Source organism: Cervus elaphus, chromosome 30 (genome assembly GCF_910594005.1).
Source record: "Cervus elaphus chromosome 30, mCerEla1.1, whole genome shotgun sequence".
Taxonomy (NCBI): Eukaryota; Metazoa; Chordata; class Mammalia; order Artiodactyla; family Cervidae; genus Cervus; species Cervus elaphus.
Window position 1 is genome coordinate 67,398,704 of NC_057844.1, and position 17,449 is coordinate 67,416,152.

Below are 17,449 nucleotides of genomic sequence, written 5' to 3' on the forward strand. Positions count from 1 at the left end.
TAGTCATGTATGGATGTGAGAGTTGGACTATAGAGAAAGCTGAGCACCGAAGAATTTATGCTTTTGAACTGTGGTTTTGGTGAAGACTATTCAGAGTCCCTTGGACTGCAGGATCAAACCAGTCACTCCTCAAGAAATCAGTCCTAAATATTCATAGGAAGGACTGATGCTGAAGCTGAAGCTGAAGCTCCAATACTTTGGCCACCTGAAAGAACTGACTCATTGGAAAAGACCCTGATGCTGGGCAAGATTGAAGGCAGGAGAAGGGGACGACAGAGGATGAGATGGTTGGATGGCATTACCGACTTGATGGACATGAATTTGAGTAAACTCCGGGAGTTGGTGATGGACAGAGAAGGCTTGTGTGTTGCAGTACATTGGGTTGCAAAATGTCAGACACAACTGAGCAACTGAACTGAACCAATTTCCTTTAGTGACACATATTGTACTTATTCAGTTTCAATAAATGAACTTTGAAGAATTAGGTCATTTGGAGACTAAACTGGGTTGATTATACAAACATGGATTTTGGATGTTTTGAATTTGAACTTTCTTGGTTTTCCTCATCCCAAGTGAAAGATTTCCTTGCTTTTAATAAAAGTTCATCCATTCCCTGAAATACATTAGTGAAATTACAAAGACATTTTCTCTTGAGATGTGGTATCCAGAATGTCATACACATTTCTAGGTAAAGATGTATTGAGAAAACATTACAAAACAGAATCATTGTGAAAGCTTGACTTACAAATCCAGGTGCTAAATCTAACACACTCAAGTCCTAAGATTCTGAACATCATTAAACTTCTCAGAATTCGATATGAAACAAATACTCAGATTTGAAAAGAGAGGCTTCTAATATCTCTAGACAAACTATCCGAAAGAAAAACCCAGATTTTCATCAATTTACATAAGGTCATTTAACTCACCAAATCATCATAATACTTGGTCTAAATCACTGCCTTGTGGAATTGACTTCAATCATTTCTTCAGAAAACACATTTATGCTGTTATTGAAAGCAGTTAGCATTAGACTGATGTGCTTGTATCTTTCCTACTAGTGGGAATTAAAAAGGAGGGTGGGAGGAAACTTTTGGAGGTGATTGACGTGTTTACGGCATAGACGGTGGGGCTGATTTCATTGAGTGTGTACTATCTTCATACTCTTCAAGTTGTTTACATTAAATATGTACAACTTTTGGTATGTCAATCATACCTCAATAAAGTGGTTAAAAAAATAAATAAAATCCAGAACCATTTGGATAGAATTGGAGAGGCGAAGTAGGATTTATTTTGGTTGTTTAGACAAAATACAGACCTTGAACTCTATTTACCAAGAGCTTCACATGAAGCCATTTGCTATGGGCTAGAAGACAACCCTTGTGCAGAGTTCATATTCTAACAACTCAGCAAAAATAACTCCTCAGGTATAGCTTATTCACCTTTAGATGACCGGACCGCTGCATTTGAATGAGATTCTACAAGAAAAATGAGGCTGAGAACTTTCTTTTTAGTTAATTCAATTGTGAATTATGACATGCAATAGTGAGGAAAATAAACGAAGAGCCCAACCAATATTCACCTAACCTCCAGCCAGCAAGAGAATATTTTAAGTAACTCAGAAGCTGACTTTGAACACGATGATTTGATTGTAGCTATGTCTGAACTTTGTGTAAAGGGAATCATAAATTTTCTTTGGGGTCAGGCTTAAGTTTGTGTTGCACCTGGGTTGTTGATGTTCAACTGCTATCATTGCTGGGGGATATTCTATTACATCACAGTCCATTTTCCTTCTGCTGTTGATGAGCATGTGGATAATGTCTAGTTTGTGGCTACTGGGAATTAGGTTTCTAAGAACATCCGTGAACAAGTGTATATCACTTGTACTTTGGAGCAGAAGAATTAATGGATCTGAGGGTGTGCAGTATGAGTAAATGTTGTCAAATTGTTTTGCAAAGTTTTTTGTCAACATATACTTTTTTGCACATGCAACAGTGCACAAGAGTTCCCACTGCTTCATCAGCACTCAATTCTTATTCTCAACCTTTTGAATTTTAGCTACTTTACTGGGTGTTTAGCGGTATCTCATTGTGGTTTTAATTCACATTTCCTTGGTAACTAATGAGACTGAACTCTTTTGCAGTTATTGGCCATTTGGATATTCTGTTTTATGAAGGGCCTATTTGAGTCTCTTGTCCATTTCTCTAATTGGGCTTTCTGTATTTTTCTTAATGAGTTTTAGGAGTTCTTTATTTCCTGTGTTAGTGGTTCTCAGACTTCGGACTGCATCACAATCACCCTTAGGCCTTGTTAAGGCAACTGGGGACCACTGGTCCCCACAACCAGTGTTTCTGATTCAGTAGATATGGGACACAAGAATCAGCATTTCTAACGAGTTCCCAGGTGATGCTGCTGCTGCTGGCCTAATGACCACACTTTGAGAACATATGTCCTGTAGGCGCTTTAAATGCAGCAGCAGTAGAGGTTTCTTGTTTGAGGCAAAAATCAAAACCCCCAAACTCCAACAATTTAATACTTATTTAATCCTGGGACGTAAGCTATGACTCTCCCTTAATGGAAGGGGTACAGCTGGGCTTATACTTCAGTAGCAACGATTTAAATCAGTGACACCCACCTCTCTGCATAGAGCATCTGGTGTACCTTTAGCCAAGAAGAGTTGGGAATGGATCTCAAGGAAAATGGATCTCACATTAGCTTTCAATAGCAAGGACATGAGTCAGACCTCTAAAAATGAAAACACAGATCTCTGGAGATGAAAACATTTATTTCAACTAAATTGTTTCATTAAAAAATTCTATAATGCCATTAAAAAAGAAATAAAATGGAAATATTTAACTGCCTTTAAAGATAAAAAAAAAACAAACCTCTAAAGGCCAAATAAACACATACATTTCAAATATTTCCTGTTTTAACAAACCTCAATATTACCCTTGTTGTCATTTCAGTCTCCTGAAATAAGAACCATGACTACTACATAATTATTGGACTAAACATTAACTGTATTATTTCTAAATACAAACTACACTCAATGTATTTGGGTAGTTCGCTGAATATGTGGTTTTTAAGGCTTGATTCTATTCTTGATTCTATCTGTTTCTCTCTGGTAAAGAGTCCAAATACCAGCTATCAGAAGGCATACATATACATATATATATATACATATATATATATATATATATATATATATACATACATATATATAAACATATGCAATTTGAGGGTGGTTACGCCTAATTGAGAGGTCATGAGACTACACTTAAAACCAGGGCAATAACTTTAGTAACTTGAACTCAATACACCATAGCCACCACCACTAAGAAAAGCTAAGGACCTACAGCTCAAATCAAGTACTGCAGGCCCTAGAAGTATTGTGGTTTGTTGATCTACTGATCTGAAAGATCTAGACAAAGTGCAATTAGTGGTCAGAAGTAAACTAACCTGGGCAGGCTCATGAAAGTGAACCTTCCTGATGCATCCTGAGAACATAGGGCATAAACACAGTCAGTGTAGGCAACGGCTTTCTATTTTTCTCACAAAGTCAGGAGAACCCATGCATGTAATTTAGACAGGATTTCAATGACGGCTAAACCAAAAGGCTTATGTCAGCAGAGGGTCAATCGTCATGAGAAATCCAGATGAAATCACCACTACATACTCAGGAAAGCAGCATGGCCTTTTCGAAAATATCACCAGGCTGAATCTAAAACTGCAACAGGTATATCAAGTCACAGCCATGGACTCTAGAAGCTGATCAATGATTACTCACATGTCTATCATTATCAAATCCCCATAAAATGGCAATCTTCTGAAAGCATTCCTTTCTCTTCCACCCTCTTTTAGAAGATATAATGAAATACTGACCTTCATGTATTTTAACCATTTATCTTGGGGGGTGGGGAGGAGGGGCTCTCCTATGTAATGCCTCCTACTGTAATTTCAACTAAAGTGTATTTTTTGTTTTCCCTATTTTGTACTAGCTTAACCAGAGGTCTTTGGCGGGGAATCGTGGATCCTACTTATGTTAAAGAAAGTGGTAAGGCAAAATGGCAACTTCCAGAGTCTTCAAGTAAACAAAATCCCTGATATAACTGGAAAGGAATATGTAAATTGGGGACAGTAAAAAAAACATCTATGACAACTTTGTCTTACACCTTAGAAAATGTGCTTTGGCTCTGAAGTCTCTTTAAGGCACGAAACCTGGTAGACAGCTTTTATTGGTGGCCTGTACCTCTGATTTAGATAAGACAAAAATATTATTAACATATAAATAACAATAATAATGTTGTTAAGAGCCTGAAACCACTGGGTGAAGTTGCAGGAAAAAATCCAAATGGACGAACATATTCTATGTGTAAATATCTGCTACTGGTATAAAAATAAGTAAAATGTAGTTTACACAGTGCAAAAACTATTGGAAAAATGCCTCTGGAACAGACTTGACGTCATGGTAGAATCACAGTGCTGTCTCAAAAATTGTTAAGGCTGAGGGCTGTCCACTGGAAGCATTCATAACCACCTGGCCATTGTGAGTAATATCTGGATAATTCCTCTTGAAGTACACCTAAAAAAAAAGGACAGGTATAAAAACATGTTTAAAAGTTTTCAAGTCCTCCTCCCTAAGGTAGTGCATTTCTCTGTTCGCTTTTCATATGAAACAATCAATCATATCACCAGTGCAGACACAATATTAAAAACCAGGGATGTATTTATTCTATGGAGGAAGTAGCCCCCATTAAAACCCTCAGTGGAGCTGGGCTTAATGCCAAACAACCTGTAGATCCACTACAGTTCTGATCATTCTGATCCACAGATATGCTTTATCAGTACATTAAATTGATAAGCAAAAATCATCTTACTGACTCAAAGCTTGGGGATAAATTAAAAACAGGGTGACAAAGAAGCTGGGAAATCTAGCGTCTACACGAGGCTTTCTCATTTTCACACATAAAATGAGCACAATCGATTTGGATGTTAATATCAGGTTGTAATCCCTATATTTTATAAACTCTGATTGACAAGCATTGAAATGCTGGCGTATATGTATGAAATATCCTGGCGTTTAATTTGTGCGGCAAAGCAGTTATAGGGCCTATAGAAATGTGATCTGTGGATAGTGGGTCCCAAGAATGAAAAGAGAATCAAAAGCTTTAACAATGACTCAACCAAGCAACTTCTCTAAAATGTAAGATGATACCAAATAATACGACAGTTCTTTGCCAGGCCTTTGAGTTCTTGAATTCTACCAATTTCTAGCTGAACTGGAAGAGATACAGGTTTTCTGATAAATGTATAATCAGAACACAAAGGAAATGAAATGCTGTCAAGTTTCTCTGTTCCACAATCATTTAGTAGCTGTATCGTATCTTGGTTCCTTGACGGATACACATAACAAAATGAAATAATGTCAAGACTTGTGAGCTCTTATCTCCAAATGTGTTTAGGTGAAAAAGGGCTTCAAAAGTAATTTTTTTCCTCCAAGGAAGAATGTGAAAAGTTTTGTTTAAGTCTTTAAAACAGAAAATGTACCATCTATCCCAGGCTGACTCCTGTCACGTGCTGGGTCGCTTAGACACATGATTCTTACAAAACCTCACTCTAAGTCCATTTGTGGATGCTGTCAACAAAGTTATCACCAGAGATAGTGGGCTTCATATTTGAAACAGAAAAGCTCTGAGACACCTACCTACTTTCTTATTAGGTGTACTTTTTCTCTTATTGCCTGCATACTTGCTAATCGCAAAACCACACTGCATATGAAATGCTGTATATTAAAATGTCACTTGAGGGGAAAAAGAAGAAATTCTCCAAGAATGCTTGGACCCCACTGGGTAAAATCTGAAGCTATTTCCATTATACTGTAAGCATCTAAAAGTAAGGGTCTTGGGGGAGCTAACTGCATTTCATCTTCTGCCTCAATTTTTTAAAAAATTGCCACACTTGAGTTGTTATGTATTTATGTACAATACTGTTAGTGAAACTGAAAACAGCACTCCCTCAAAGGAAATTAATTTCAATTTCTAATGCTTGATATACCACCCCATCAACTGGTTCTTTTCTCCATACCACTTGTCAATGTCACTTTTTATTAAAAAATTTTATTATTAGCAATTTTTAACCAAAATGGTCTTCATTTCATGGTCTAAAATACTTGAAACTAAATGAAAACAAGCTTCCTGTGCATATAACCTCGTTGATTTGACCTTTCTCTCATCTGTTACCCTGGTGCAGCCCACACTTTGACAGTAGGAGAGAGAGAAGGCATCTTTTTCACAGGTCGGGTTATGAAGGGAGATGAGATAGCTGAACACTTGTTAGCAGAGTCCTTGTGGATGGGCTGAGCCTTGGATGCAGAAGCCCAGTCTCACCTCTCTCTTCTGGGACCACTGCTGACCCTGGAAAAATCATTTAAGCTCTCTCCACATCGGATGCCTGATTTGTGAAATGAGACAACGACCTACCTCATATGAACTAATTGATGGCTACAAACTGAGGATGAAAACAGGGTGAGCTAAATGTTGGGTGTGATTATGATGGTGCTCAGAGACATGGCCGCTTAGCCCACGGAAAGTAGCAGCATCATCTGGTTTGAAGAATGAAAACAAAACATCTAGGAGTCCCTTGGTGAATCTTTTGATTTTATCATTACAGTAGGGCAGGCTTGCAGTTAATACACAGTTGAATCAATAAATATAGTAACCCAAGAGGAAGTAACCCAGGGCTTCCCTCATAGCTCAGCTGGTAAAGAATCCTCCTGGTTCAATTCCTGGGTCTTGAAGATCCCCTGGAGAAGGGAAAGGGTACCCACTCCAGTATTCTGGCCTGGAGAATTCCACGGGGTGATAAAGAGTTGGACAGGACTGAAAGACTTTCACTTTCAGGAGGCAGAAAGGTAATTAAAAGACAACACTTTCTAACCTGTGACTTAGTTACTTAGGCCCTTCTGCCTCAATTTCTTGATCTGAGGAAAAACACTACCAGCTCAAAATGGTTTTAATGAAGATTAAAAAGACACAATGCCAAAACAAAGCTCAAATTCAGGGCAAGCAAAATGTTAAGACCAGTGAGTGTTGGGTTTCTTGAGACTTTTCATGTCCTGCTCGGGTTTGGTTAATTAGAGATCTTCCAATTTAGGTTGAAACAGTATTTCAACTCCAACTTGTAAACAAAGCTATAAACTCTCCCATGCATGGTTAAAGGTCAGCAATGGATGGTTCATAAATGTAGAGTTATGAGTCAAGACTCTGTCCATTCATTCTCACTGAACCGCATGGCCCTAGTTTAACCTCAGCAACTCTCTAACTCCATGTCTTTAAGTCAGGTCTAACGTTAGTACACGTCCTGGCAGGTGTATTATCAAAGTTATCTGGAGAATTAGAGAGGATTTCTTCTTTTCATTTAACAGGATTTTGGATTTCCTCTCATCCTCTCAGAAGGCAGGACACTGGAGATTAAAAAGTGAGCCCAATATATGATGAAATCAGGAATGATTTGAAATCGCAAATGGCAAAATATCTGAATGAATTGCCTTATGTAATTGGATCCAATGGGCTGCAGCCAGCCAGACAGAAGGTACCTAAAGAGAGCAGATCTGAGAAATGATGTGAGAGCAGGTCTCCAACTACCTGGTGAATTCTAAGGTGCCAATGAGGAATCATAGAAAATCACTGTCTGCCTAAAGCATGTCCTAGGTGAGGTCCTAGGACAAGAGAGATTCTGAAATACAATCAGCATTGTAGCTGCCCAACTCTACAGGTTAGGGAAAAGTTCAGGCTAAATAAATATGTACTCTCAGCTTCTCTCTCTCTCTAGCACACACATGCTCACTGTCTTAATCTGGGTCAGGGGGAAGGCTTCTATGTTTTTAACAGAGGGAATTCCCTTAACTCTGAAATGATGCACTAGTCACAAGTATCCAGCAAATATATGGTCTTAAAATAACAGAATTAAAAAGTGAGCAGTAGGAATAATAAGAAAAGGTAATATAATTTGTAAAACAGAAAAAAAAGGAAAAGGAACAGGATAAGCACATGATGGATGAAAGAAATACTCACTGAGCAGACAAATATTATGAAAAAAACAACATACTGAAAGAAAAAGTAGTAGGATAATCAACCTGTAAACAACAGAGATCTGAGTACAATAAAACATGCAATAGTAACAAAAGATGAAACATGACAAAGTGAAAGGGAAGATAAAGTAGGGAATGGAAAATTGGGGCTCTGTAACAACCTAGAGGGGTGGGATGGGAAGGGAGGTGGGAGGGAGTCTCAAGAGGGAGAAGACCTATGTATACCTATGGCTGATTCATGTTGATGTTTTGGAGAAACCAACACAATACTGTAAAACAATTATCCTTTAATTAAAAATAAGTTTAGAAAAGAGAAAGCAAAAGAAAGAAAAAGAAAAACCATAAATACTTTTTAGTCATTAAAAGAATGAGATAACTATACACATAGATAGTAATATTGAATGAAAAAAGGAATAGCTATCATCGTGCTTAAAAACAGGAAGGCCACATATGCACAAGTTCTTACTGGTACACAGAACAAGTCAACAGAATAGCCAAAAATGGTACTGGGGCTCCACCCTGGGGGAGGAGCCCTGTAATGACAGGAATGGCAAAGTGACTTTTTAATTTATGAAGTGATTTTATAAATAAAATTTTAAAACCTATTATAAAACATAAGGTTTTTGAATTTTGTAGCATTAGATATATTATTTCTTTAAAAACTGATTATTAAAAATAAAATTTAATTATTTTCTGATGCTACTCAGAAGAATTGTGGGCACATTTTCTTATTGTTGGGAGGTAAGGGTTCAATATACATCCTTTTAAAAAGTGGTCCCACTACTTTAAAGAACACTATATTTTCAAAGCGCTTAAGCATCTGCTCTCTCATCTGATCCCTGTAATAAGGGAAGAAGCCGGCAGGGCTGTAATCCCTGCTCTACACACAGGTGAGGACCTGAGGATCAGAGACCTTGGGGGACACAAGGCCACATGGCTGCTAAGTGCCAACTCCATCTGTTCAGACTGGTCCAGGCTCCAAGATCTAGGATATGACATTTCATAACTTTGGGTTGTATCTGGTGATAACATGAATAGACAAAATGAAATTTGTTACATACTGGGAACACAGAAACTTCAAAAAACAAAACGAGAAAAAGAAAGAACAAACCCTCAATCAGGTCTGCTTCACACAGAAGAAAATGAATGACAGGCAATAATCCTTTGTTATGTGCTCAACTGGGTCCCCTCCAATTTTACATGTTGAAGTCCTAAATCCACCAGTCCCCCAGAATTTCATTTTATTTGGAGAAAGGGTCGTTAAAGGGGTGATTCACTTATAATGAAGTCATACAGGCGTGTCCTAATCTAACAGACTGCAGTCCTTATAAGAGGAGATCAGGACACAGGCACACAGAGGGAAGACCATGTGAGGACAGAGAGAAGATGGCATCTCCAAACCAAGGAGAGAGACCTCAGGGGAAGTCACCCCTGCCGACACCTTGCCCTCAGACTTCCAGCCCCCAGGGTTGGGAGGAAATAAGCTTCTGTTAAGTTGCCTACTCTGTGGTTCTCTCTATGGCAATCCTAGCAAACTAATGTGCCACTCAAGTTTATGTAGCTAATAGGTACTTTCTTTACTATTTCATGGATCATCTAAAAGGGTCAATCAGACAGTGAATCAGCTCGCCTGTACCAACATTTTCAGATGATCAACAACGAAGACAAAAAAAAAACGTGACTTGGAAGAACCCTTTCGCAGATGTTGAGTTTTGTTTTCAAATGAATGAATTCTGTTAGAGCGAAAAGCTTGTTGACTCAGGTTAATCCTCCTGGTGTTAACAGCTCTGAAGTGTGCATTGATTTCTCATGCTTTTACATATTAAAAGTTGACAATCTGACAGCCTGTTCTCTTACGAGGACCAGGTATATGCAGAAATGATGTCAAGAAAATACTCAACTGGGATGGGAATCAGGATATGTATTTATGTCTTTCTGTAGAAAGTGAAAGTGTTAGTCACTCAGTCGTGTCCAACTCTTTTGGAACCCCATGGATTACAGCCTGCCAGGCTCCTCTGTCTATGGAATTCTCCAGGCAAGAAAACTGGAGTGGGTTAACAAGTCCTTCTCCAGGGGATCTTCCCAACCCAGGGATTGAACCTGGGTCTCCTGCACTGGGGGCAGATTCGTTACCATTTGAGGCACCAGGGAAGTGGTGTCTTTCTGTAAAGGTGACTGAAATCCAAGAGTAATGTTCTGTCATGCTATATGAACCCGGTACGATGGCCCCACTGTGGCTACCACGTGACAGGAGGAACAGTGTTCTCAGATTTGACACAGAACACAGTATCTAGGGCTGCACTCAGCCTCCCCAGCAACTCCCTCTCTGTGTTACCTGGACCAGCTCTGTGACCTTGGACGGGCACCTAACCCAATCTCATCATCTATGACCTGGCATACAAAGTAACCATCATCAGGATTAAGTGAAATCATACATGTGCAAACTCTGTAAAATAAATTATAAAAAAACTATGCAAACATGACTTACCATTAATACTAAGCAGGTGCAGGAGTACTAACCGAGGAATCTCTAATTCCTCTAAGGAGTACTAAATGAGGAATCTCTAAGACTTCTAATTCTATGACCCGTGTCTATTTTTGTATCTATGTTACACTTGGCTTAAAATATTTACTGGAAGACAAGATTTATAATTCTGTGTGTGCTGCAAATTAGCATATCACTACTTGCATACATATATATATGCAGACACTTTCCTTTTAAGGGCTCTTAGCTTTCTCATTGAGAAAATGAAGGTGTTGAACTCTATTATGTTATGTACCTATCTGAAATTTCTATCTCTCATTGATCAATTGATAATATTTAATGATAACCCACTTTTAAAGTGAAGACTTTGACTCATAGATGGGGACACATCTTTGATGTGAGATGCCTAAGGTCAAAGAAAAAGGGGTTTGTGAGATTCCTGACTGTTTTGTGACGAGATTACACAGGGAATCCCAGAAAGATGATGGGATCTTAGGCAGGAAGTCCTAACTGGGAGACACTCTAGTGGATGAAAGTGTTTCGTGACATGAAATTTCAGAGATAAGAAAATACAGCACTCTCTATATTTGCATACAATACAAGTAATTAGGAAAAGTTCAGAGTACAGTTTTTAGCCAAACTCTTTAGTCAGCTTGGTGACCCTGCCCAGGTACTAGTCTTCATTTCCAAGAGGATGAATGAAATAAAACAATGACACAGAATTCAGTTCGCAGTGTGAAGGCATTGTGAATCCTGACTTATCCTGATAACAATTTCATCTTCTAGAAGGAAAAGGAAGCATGGGCTGGGGAGGTAGGGGGTGGGAGGGTGGCGGGGCAAATGGACCTAATTCTAAACACTGAAGAATCAGGAAGAAAGTAACATACCATGGAGGAGTTTCCCTTACAGATTAGAAAACAGAAGTGATCCACACATTTCCCTGGTAAATCTTTCTAGGCTGATAAACGACATTCAATTTTTTTCTCCTCCAACGCTCAAATTTCCAGGATATTCCTCAACAGCACTTGCAACACAAATGTGCTTAGCACCAATCAGAATGAATGTAAAGGGTCTGCAAAATGAGACTAATCTGTGTTCCCTGAGAATCTGAACCGAGAGTCCCAAAGTGTGGCCAGTTGAATCAGAAATCTCAATTGTGTGCGCACATCCTGACCCCTGCCCCACCTCTGCTGTAGATTCTCAGCAGCCCTGTCTTCCACCTCAAAAGTATTCTTAAGACCTAGTCATGAAGCTTTGTCTCTGGAGGCTTGTAATTGAAAAGGGCACAGAGTGCTTGTTACCAGACCCCTGGTGCCAGAGCGTTTGAGGAGTGAACCATGGAGACGAACTTTAATTACAACTCCCCGCAGTGGGCTCACCTGTTTTGCTGTTTCAGTGAGGGCAGCGGCCTCAGCCTTGCCCAGTTGTTGCACCATCTTATAAAATAGGCTGTCTCTATTTTGCAGCAAAACATATGGCTCATCATATTCTTTCAGTCTCCCTGAATCCAAAACCTGTAGATCAGCAGAAAGAAAGCATTAGCACACAATGTTTTGCAGTAACGTATTATAATGCAGACAATATTTCGGAAAGGGGTAGGACAGGGAGAACAGAGAGTCTGTTTGGGTGGTAGGACTGGCTGATGTTTAAATGGTTTGATTACCCTGTTTTACTAGGCAGACAAAGGCCTAACCCGACCTTTTATTATTATAATGTTAAAGGAAGAAAATGAAAGTTTCAGACTATGATTACTTGCACTCGGCATATTATATTCTGCCCCATGGGGTTGTTATCATTAGTAAGTACTTTTAGCTCTCAGACTCTGAGATTTGAAGGCTGTTTATACAGATACACAGAGTTGGAAAATTTCTTGATTCAAGAAAATCAAACTCAATCTAGCTACAAAGTAGGTTGATATCATATAAACTGATTGATGGCAGTGACCTGACAGCAAATTAACTCCAAGTTGGTTTCACAAAATCCGAGCAACATTTGAGTCCACAAAGTAAATGCTTCTGGAATTTCTTTAGGTTCCTGGAATATTTCAGGTGCTGACTTTGGCTGTAGCTTATTGCTCTGAGTGAAAGGTGGCAAAAAGAGCTGCTATCTCAACAGCTTTAGCTGAACTGCTCAGCACAGAAACAAATCTCAAGAAATCCAATTTTCTCTTTGGATGAGACTAAAGAAGCAATTAAGAAACTGAGCTCCAAATTCCAGCGATCACTGCATGTACAGCACATGAGGACAACCCAATCCGAATTCCCGAGCATCTGAATTTGTTGTCGCAAATTATCTTTCTTTGCTTCTTGTTCTTTCTTCAGCTGCCTCCCTTTCAGGCACTTTATTGCTCATTAATATGTCCACTAATTAGAAACTGAAAGGTAGAGGAAGGGGCTCTTAACTCTGCCTTTCTGCTTATTAGTGGCTTTGCTTAATGGTTTCAGAGGGAAGGAAGAGTCTAAAGCCATTGGCCCAAATGATGTACCTAGGAAAACAGTTCTGATGTTAAGTGGTACTTAGTTCTTCATTTAGGTCATATTTAGAGTAAATGCATCTTCGGAGAATATGCCAAGACGCTAAGAAGGACATAGGTTGTTTTTCCACATCTAGGTATTGCAGTTAACTCTGTCCCAGGGTATTTTATTAAGTCTCATAAAGGCCATTTTCCTGTTAAACTTTTGTTTACTACTGGGAATCCCTGCTAAGAGCAAGCCTCACAAAAGAGTTCAAAAATAAATGAATCTGTTACATCTACATAATTATTAAAATGCCCTATAATTTGACATGCCAATTTATATGCCCTGAATGTGTAATTTTACTTAAGTATAGCATTATAGAGCATAACCATTCTTCCTGATGCTGAAGAAAAAAAAATGCAATTTTAAAACATAGGTCTCTCTCATGCCAGAGACTAAGTATACATATCAAATTACTTCATACAATGAAGAGCTTCACATTCTTCAAAAGCCACAACTTTTAAAAATCACCACCTCTGAGTTGGTAGAAATGAGTTCTCTGACTATAAAAACTATATTTTTTCAATGGAAATCAGTAATATTAATATTTTTCCAACTTTCTACTTTGTTCAAATTTGAATGAATACTAAATCTTTCAATTTTCTTTCATATTGTCTAAAACCCATGATACCATTGAGAAAGTAGTTCTCAGCACTGATCAATATCTAAAAAATGAAAAGGCAGGAAAAAAAGCAATGCAAAAAGCAATAGGATTAACAATGTAAAAGGCAGAAAGATCTTTTCGACCCTTAAAAGCATTAGCAATGTAATGATCGTGCATAAGGGTAGTTTTTTTGTGTGTGTGTGGGCGGTGACAAATTCAAGTGGACATGCGACAGGAGTTCCTGGTTTTCAGTTACCAGGAAAACCTTACTAAAACAAGGTTTGAATTGATGAAGAAAAGCAAAGAATATAAAAACCATAAGATGGCCTACGAACAGAAAAGGTGGGATCTGAGTTTCTTGGCTCTTGTTTTTGGTCCTTCATCATAGATTTCCAAAAAATTCTCTTAACTGCAGACACTGAAAATATTGAACATGGGCAACAATACTGTTTCATATGCCAACTGTGCTTCTGTTACCAGGGGGAATCTGGGGTGATATGAAGACTGGAGTGTGCAAGGACTGGAGGGAAAAGCTGTGCTACTGGTTGAAGACAAAACAGGTTCCAAGCAACCAGCTAATCCTAAACAGTACAGGAAAGAGCCTTTAATGTAGAGAGAGTGCTGAGTCTTAGAAGAAAGAGGATTTCTCATTTCTCTGTCTTGCTCCACTGTTTTTCGACAACAGAGAAAGTAAGGAAGATTACATTAGCTGTCATTATGACTCCATCATGTTTAATAAACTTAAAATTGAGAGAACATCTTTGTAAAATAGAATTCTTAGCCTAACACATTAATGGTGCTTAATGAACCAAAACTGGTTAAATCCCTTTGGAGAGTCAACACATAAACAAAGCTATTAATTAGGTCACAGCTGTTTCCCAACAAGCCTTCTGCTTGATGTACTTACGTAAAGTAAACAAAACCATATCCATCGGTCTTTGTGCAGAAGTATTCACCAGTGCAACAAAATGTGATTATTACACCGTAAGCGCTTGTAATTACATGACTTTATGGTGACAACACTGTTGGCTCTGCCCTTCGTCAGCATCTGTCACTTCCCCAGCCCCTCCCCGGCCGCGGCTGGCCGCCCGCTCTCTGGAGCACTGGGCTTTGTAGCAGATTGACTTGGCTTTATGTCCACATTAAAGCTTTAGGAACACTTTCTGGAAAGGAATACTTTCTGCAAAGGATACAGGTGGGGGCATCCCTCAGAGAATTATGGGGTTCATTTCTAGAGCACCATGAAGATGTGAGTATCATGATAAAGTGAGGCATTCTAATATTCTGGTTTCCCAGGGTGTATAGAAGTTATGTTCACACTACACTGTAGCCTAGCAAGTCTGCAACAGCATTAAGTCTGCCTTAATTTAAAAATATTTCATTGCCAAAAACCTGCTAACCATCATCGGGGCCTTCAGGAAGAGAGACTAATAACATCAAAGATCAGTGATCACAGATCACCATAACAAATGATAGTGAAGAGTAGTGAATATGAAATAGTGCTGAGAGTCACCAAAAGGTGACACAGAGACCTGGAGAAATAAGCACATGCAATTGGAAAACTCGATAGACTCGATAGACTTTCTCGACTTAGGGTTACCACAGACCATCAATTTGTAAAAACTACAACATCAAATCACACAAGAAAAAAACTGTCTCAAAAATTAAAGCTTTGAGAAAGAACATTATTCATGGTGTTTCTTTTTTTGCCAAATTGAAAAGCTGACTGGTAATCAGAAGTTCTAGAACAAAACACAAGGTTTAAATCTGGGGTGGGTGGAACACAGAGGACAATTCCCCACCTCTGAAGCTGCAGTATGGACATCTCTTAGGTTCCATGAGGTCTAATCCTGCCGTTCCTACCAGAAGAGTCAGCAACTGCAACCAGCTCAGACCAAGATGTAAACAAGTGGCCAAGTTTACATTTGCCCGTGGGACCTCCCCGTCACATCACTGATGACCCAACCAGGGAGCCCTAAGCTGAAGGTCACCCAACACAGGAGTGGGAAGGGGATTTCCACAGTGAAGGGCATGGTCAACCACAGGAAACAAGTCCAGTCATTGCAAAGGTGAGAGGCTTCAAAGAGAACCCTTGTGTTTCCCTTCTCCCTCTGTCTTCCCCATTCAGCCACATGCTCAGTCTCCACACCCAGACACCAGCATCAACGCCTTTCTCTTTCCTCAGATGCCCCGTTCAATCCATCACACAGTCCACTTGGCTCCATGTCCTTCTCGATCCCAAATCCAACCATCTCATCATTTCCACTGCTACCACCTTAGCCTAAGCTACCAATTTTAGAAAGAGAGGGCAAAATTATGAGAGCAATGTCTGGAGGTCTAACCTAGATAGATGCTAGCTAACACAATTAGCACAGTGTATCTTTTATTTTTCCATGCCTCCAATTCCTATAAAATTTCATAAATTAAATGCCTTTTGTTGAAATGCTTCCTTTTACTCACTAGGCCTTTTCTTCTCAAAGACTCCTCTCAGGAAATCTTGTGAATATTCCAAAAGCTGAGAAATTCTCCAACCTATCCTGACAACTTCTAGGCAGTCTAAATGAAAGGCTAATTTTATGATTAAGGGAATCTAAAAATCCAGGAAAAAAATCTGCGACACAGGGGAAATGATTGTGTTCTTGAACACTGAAATTTGAAGCCTTGCCTAGCATTTGAATTATTTTTCTGGTTTTTCATCTTAATGAAAAATAACAATTCAAACAAACTTTTAATATGAAAATGTGAAATTACTAGATATATTATTTAATAGCACCTTCTAAAAGTGTGGGTCCATACAGAGTTACTGTCAAGAATAAGAGGAAAAACTAACTAACTGGACATTACTATCATGTTTTACATGGAAAGATACATTGAAAAATGGAACATAAATGGAAATAACTGAAATAACACAGAAGAGTGTCTTACCATTATCTTGTCGCTATCAATAATAGTATTCAATCTGTGTGCTATGGTTAGCACAGTGCAGTGGGCAAATTTCTCACGGATTTTTTTTTGTATTAACTCATCAGTTCTACAAACAAAGAAGTTGAATTTATTATTCAGTAAAGACAGAAAGAGCAGACTTCAGAAAAAATTACCACATAATATTTTCATAAGACTTTTAAAAATCAATATTTTAAGACATAATCTTGCTCATCAAAAACTGAGTAGAAAAAAGTCTCTTTAAAAGACTTTATAAAACAATGTAAAATAGTCTTCCTTAGAAATTTCCTGAAACGATCAGGAGCTGGATTAGAAAGCAAGCTCTCTTAGGACGCCTCATAATGACATTAACACATGTTTTGGTTTCTCTGTTTCCTAAAATTAATGTGATCAAGAGATAAATGTGGACAAAAGAGAGCACTTAGAACATTTCTCAGCAACATTAATTTTTTTTTACTTTTACCACATTTAAATTTCACATTTCAATTTCACGGGAAATTGTACCTTGGATCCACATTGGCCGTGGCTTCGTCAATAATCAATATCCGATTTTTCCTGAGGATAGCCCTGGCAAGGCACACCAGTTGTCTCTGTCCAACACTAAAGTTTGATCCGGATTCTGCTAATTCAGTATCCATTTTACCAGGAAGATCTTCGATGGCTTCCTTCAATTGCACCTGTGGATACAGAAAGAAGAAGGGCATTTCCTAAAGGAACTAAAGGGGACAAGCTTCTTAGACATTAGTGCTCTGAGGTCATCAGGACTTCTTACACATGTTACGTGTACAGCCACGTGATGGGGAGAGCTCCTTCAT

At 38.7% G+C, this 17,449-nt stretch overlaps 1 protein-coding gene across 4 annotated transcripts in view; it reads right to left on the minus strand.

Annotated features, from left to right (window-relative positions):
• Window positions 1-2,786: 2,786 nt before the first annotated feature.
• The window catches only part of LOC122686616 (ATP-binding cassette sub-family C member 4), a 189,114-nt gene continuing 174,451 nt past the window's right edge, over window positions 2,787-17,449 (minus strand). For 3 of the 4 annotated variants that reach the window (XM_043891782.1, XM_043891780.1, XM_043891781.1), the window contains 4 exons: window positions 17,139-17,311; window positions 16,617-16,722; window positions 11,951-12,085; window positions 2,787-4,579 (listed from right to left, as the gene is read on the minus strand). In XM_043891782.1, the coding sequence (XP_043747717.1) occupies window positions 4,472-4,579; window positions 11,951-12,085; window positions 16,617-16,722; window positions 17,139-17,311 (522 nt within the window). In that variant the 3' untranslated portion in view covers window positions 2,787-4,471. The remainder of the gene's footprint in view (window positions 4,580-11,950; window positions 12,086-16,616; window positions 16,723-17,138; window positions 17,312-17,449) is intronic. The other variant, XM_043891783.1, reaches the window with a different exon arrangement.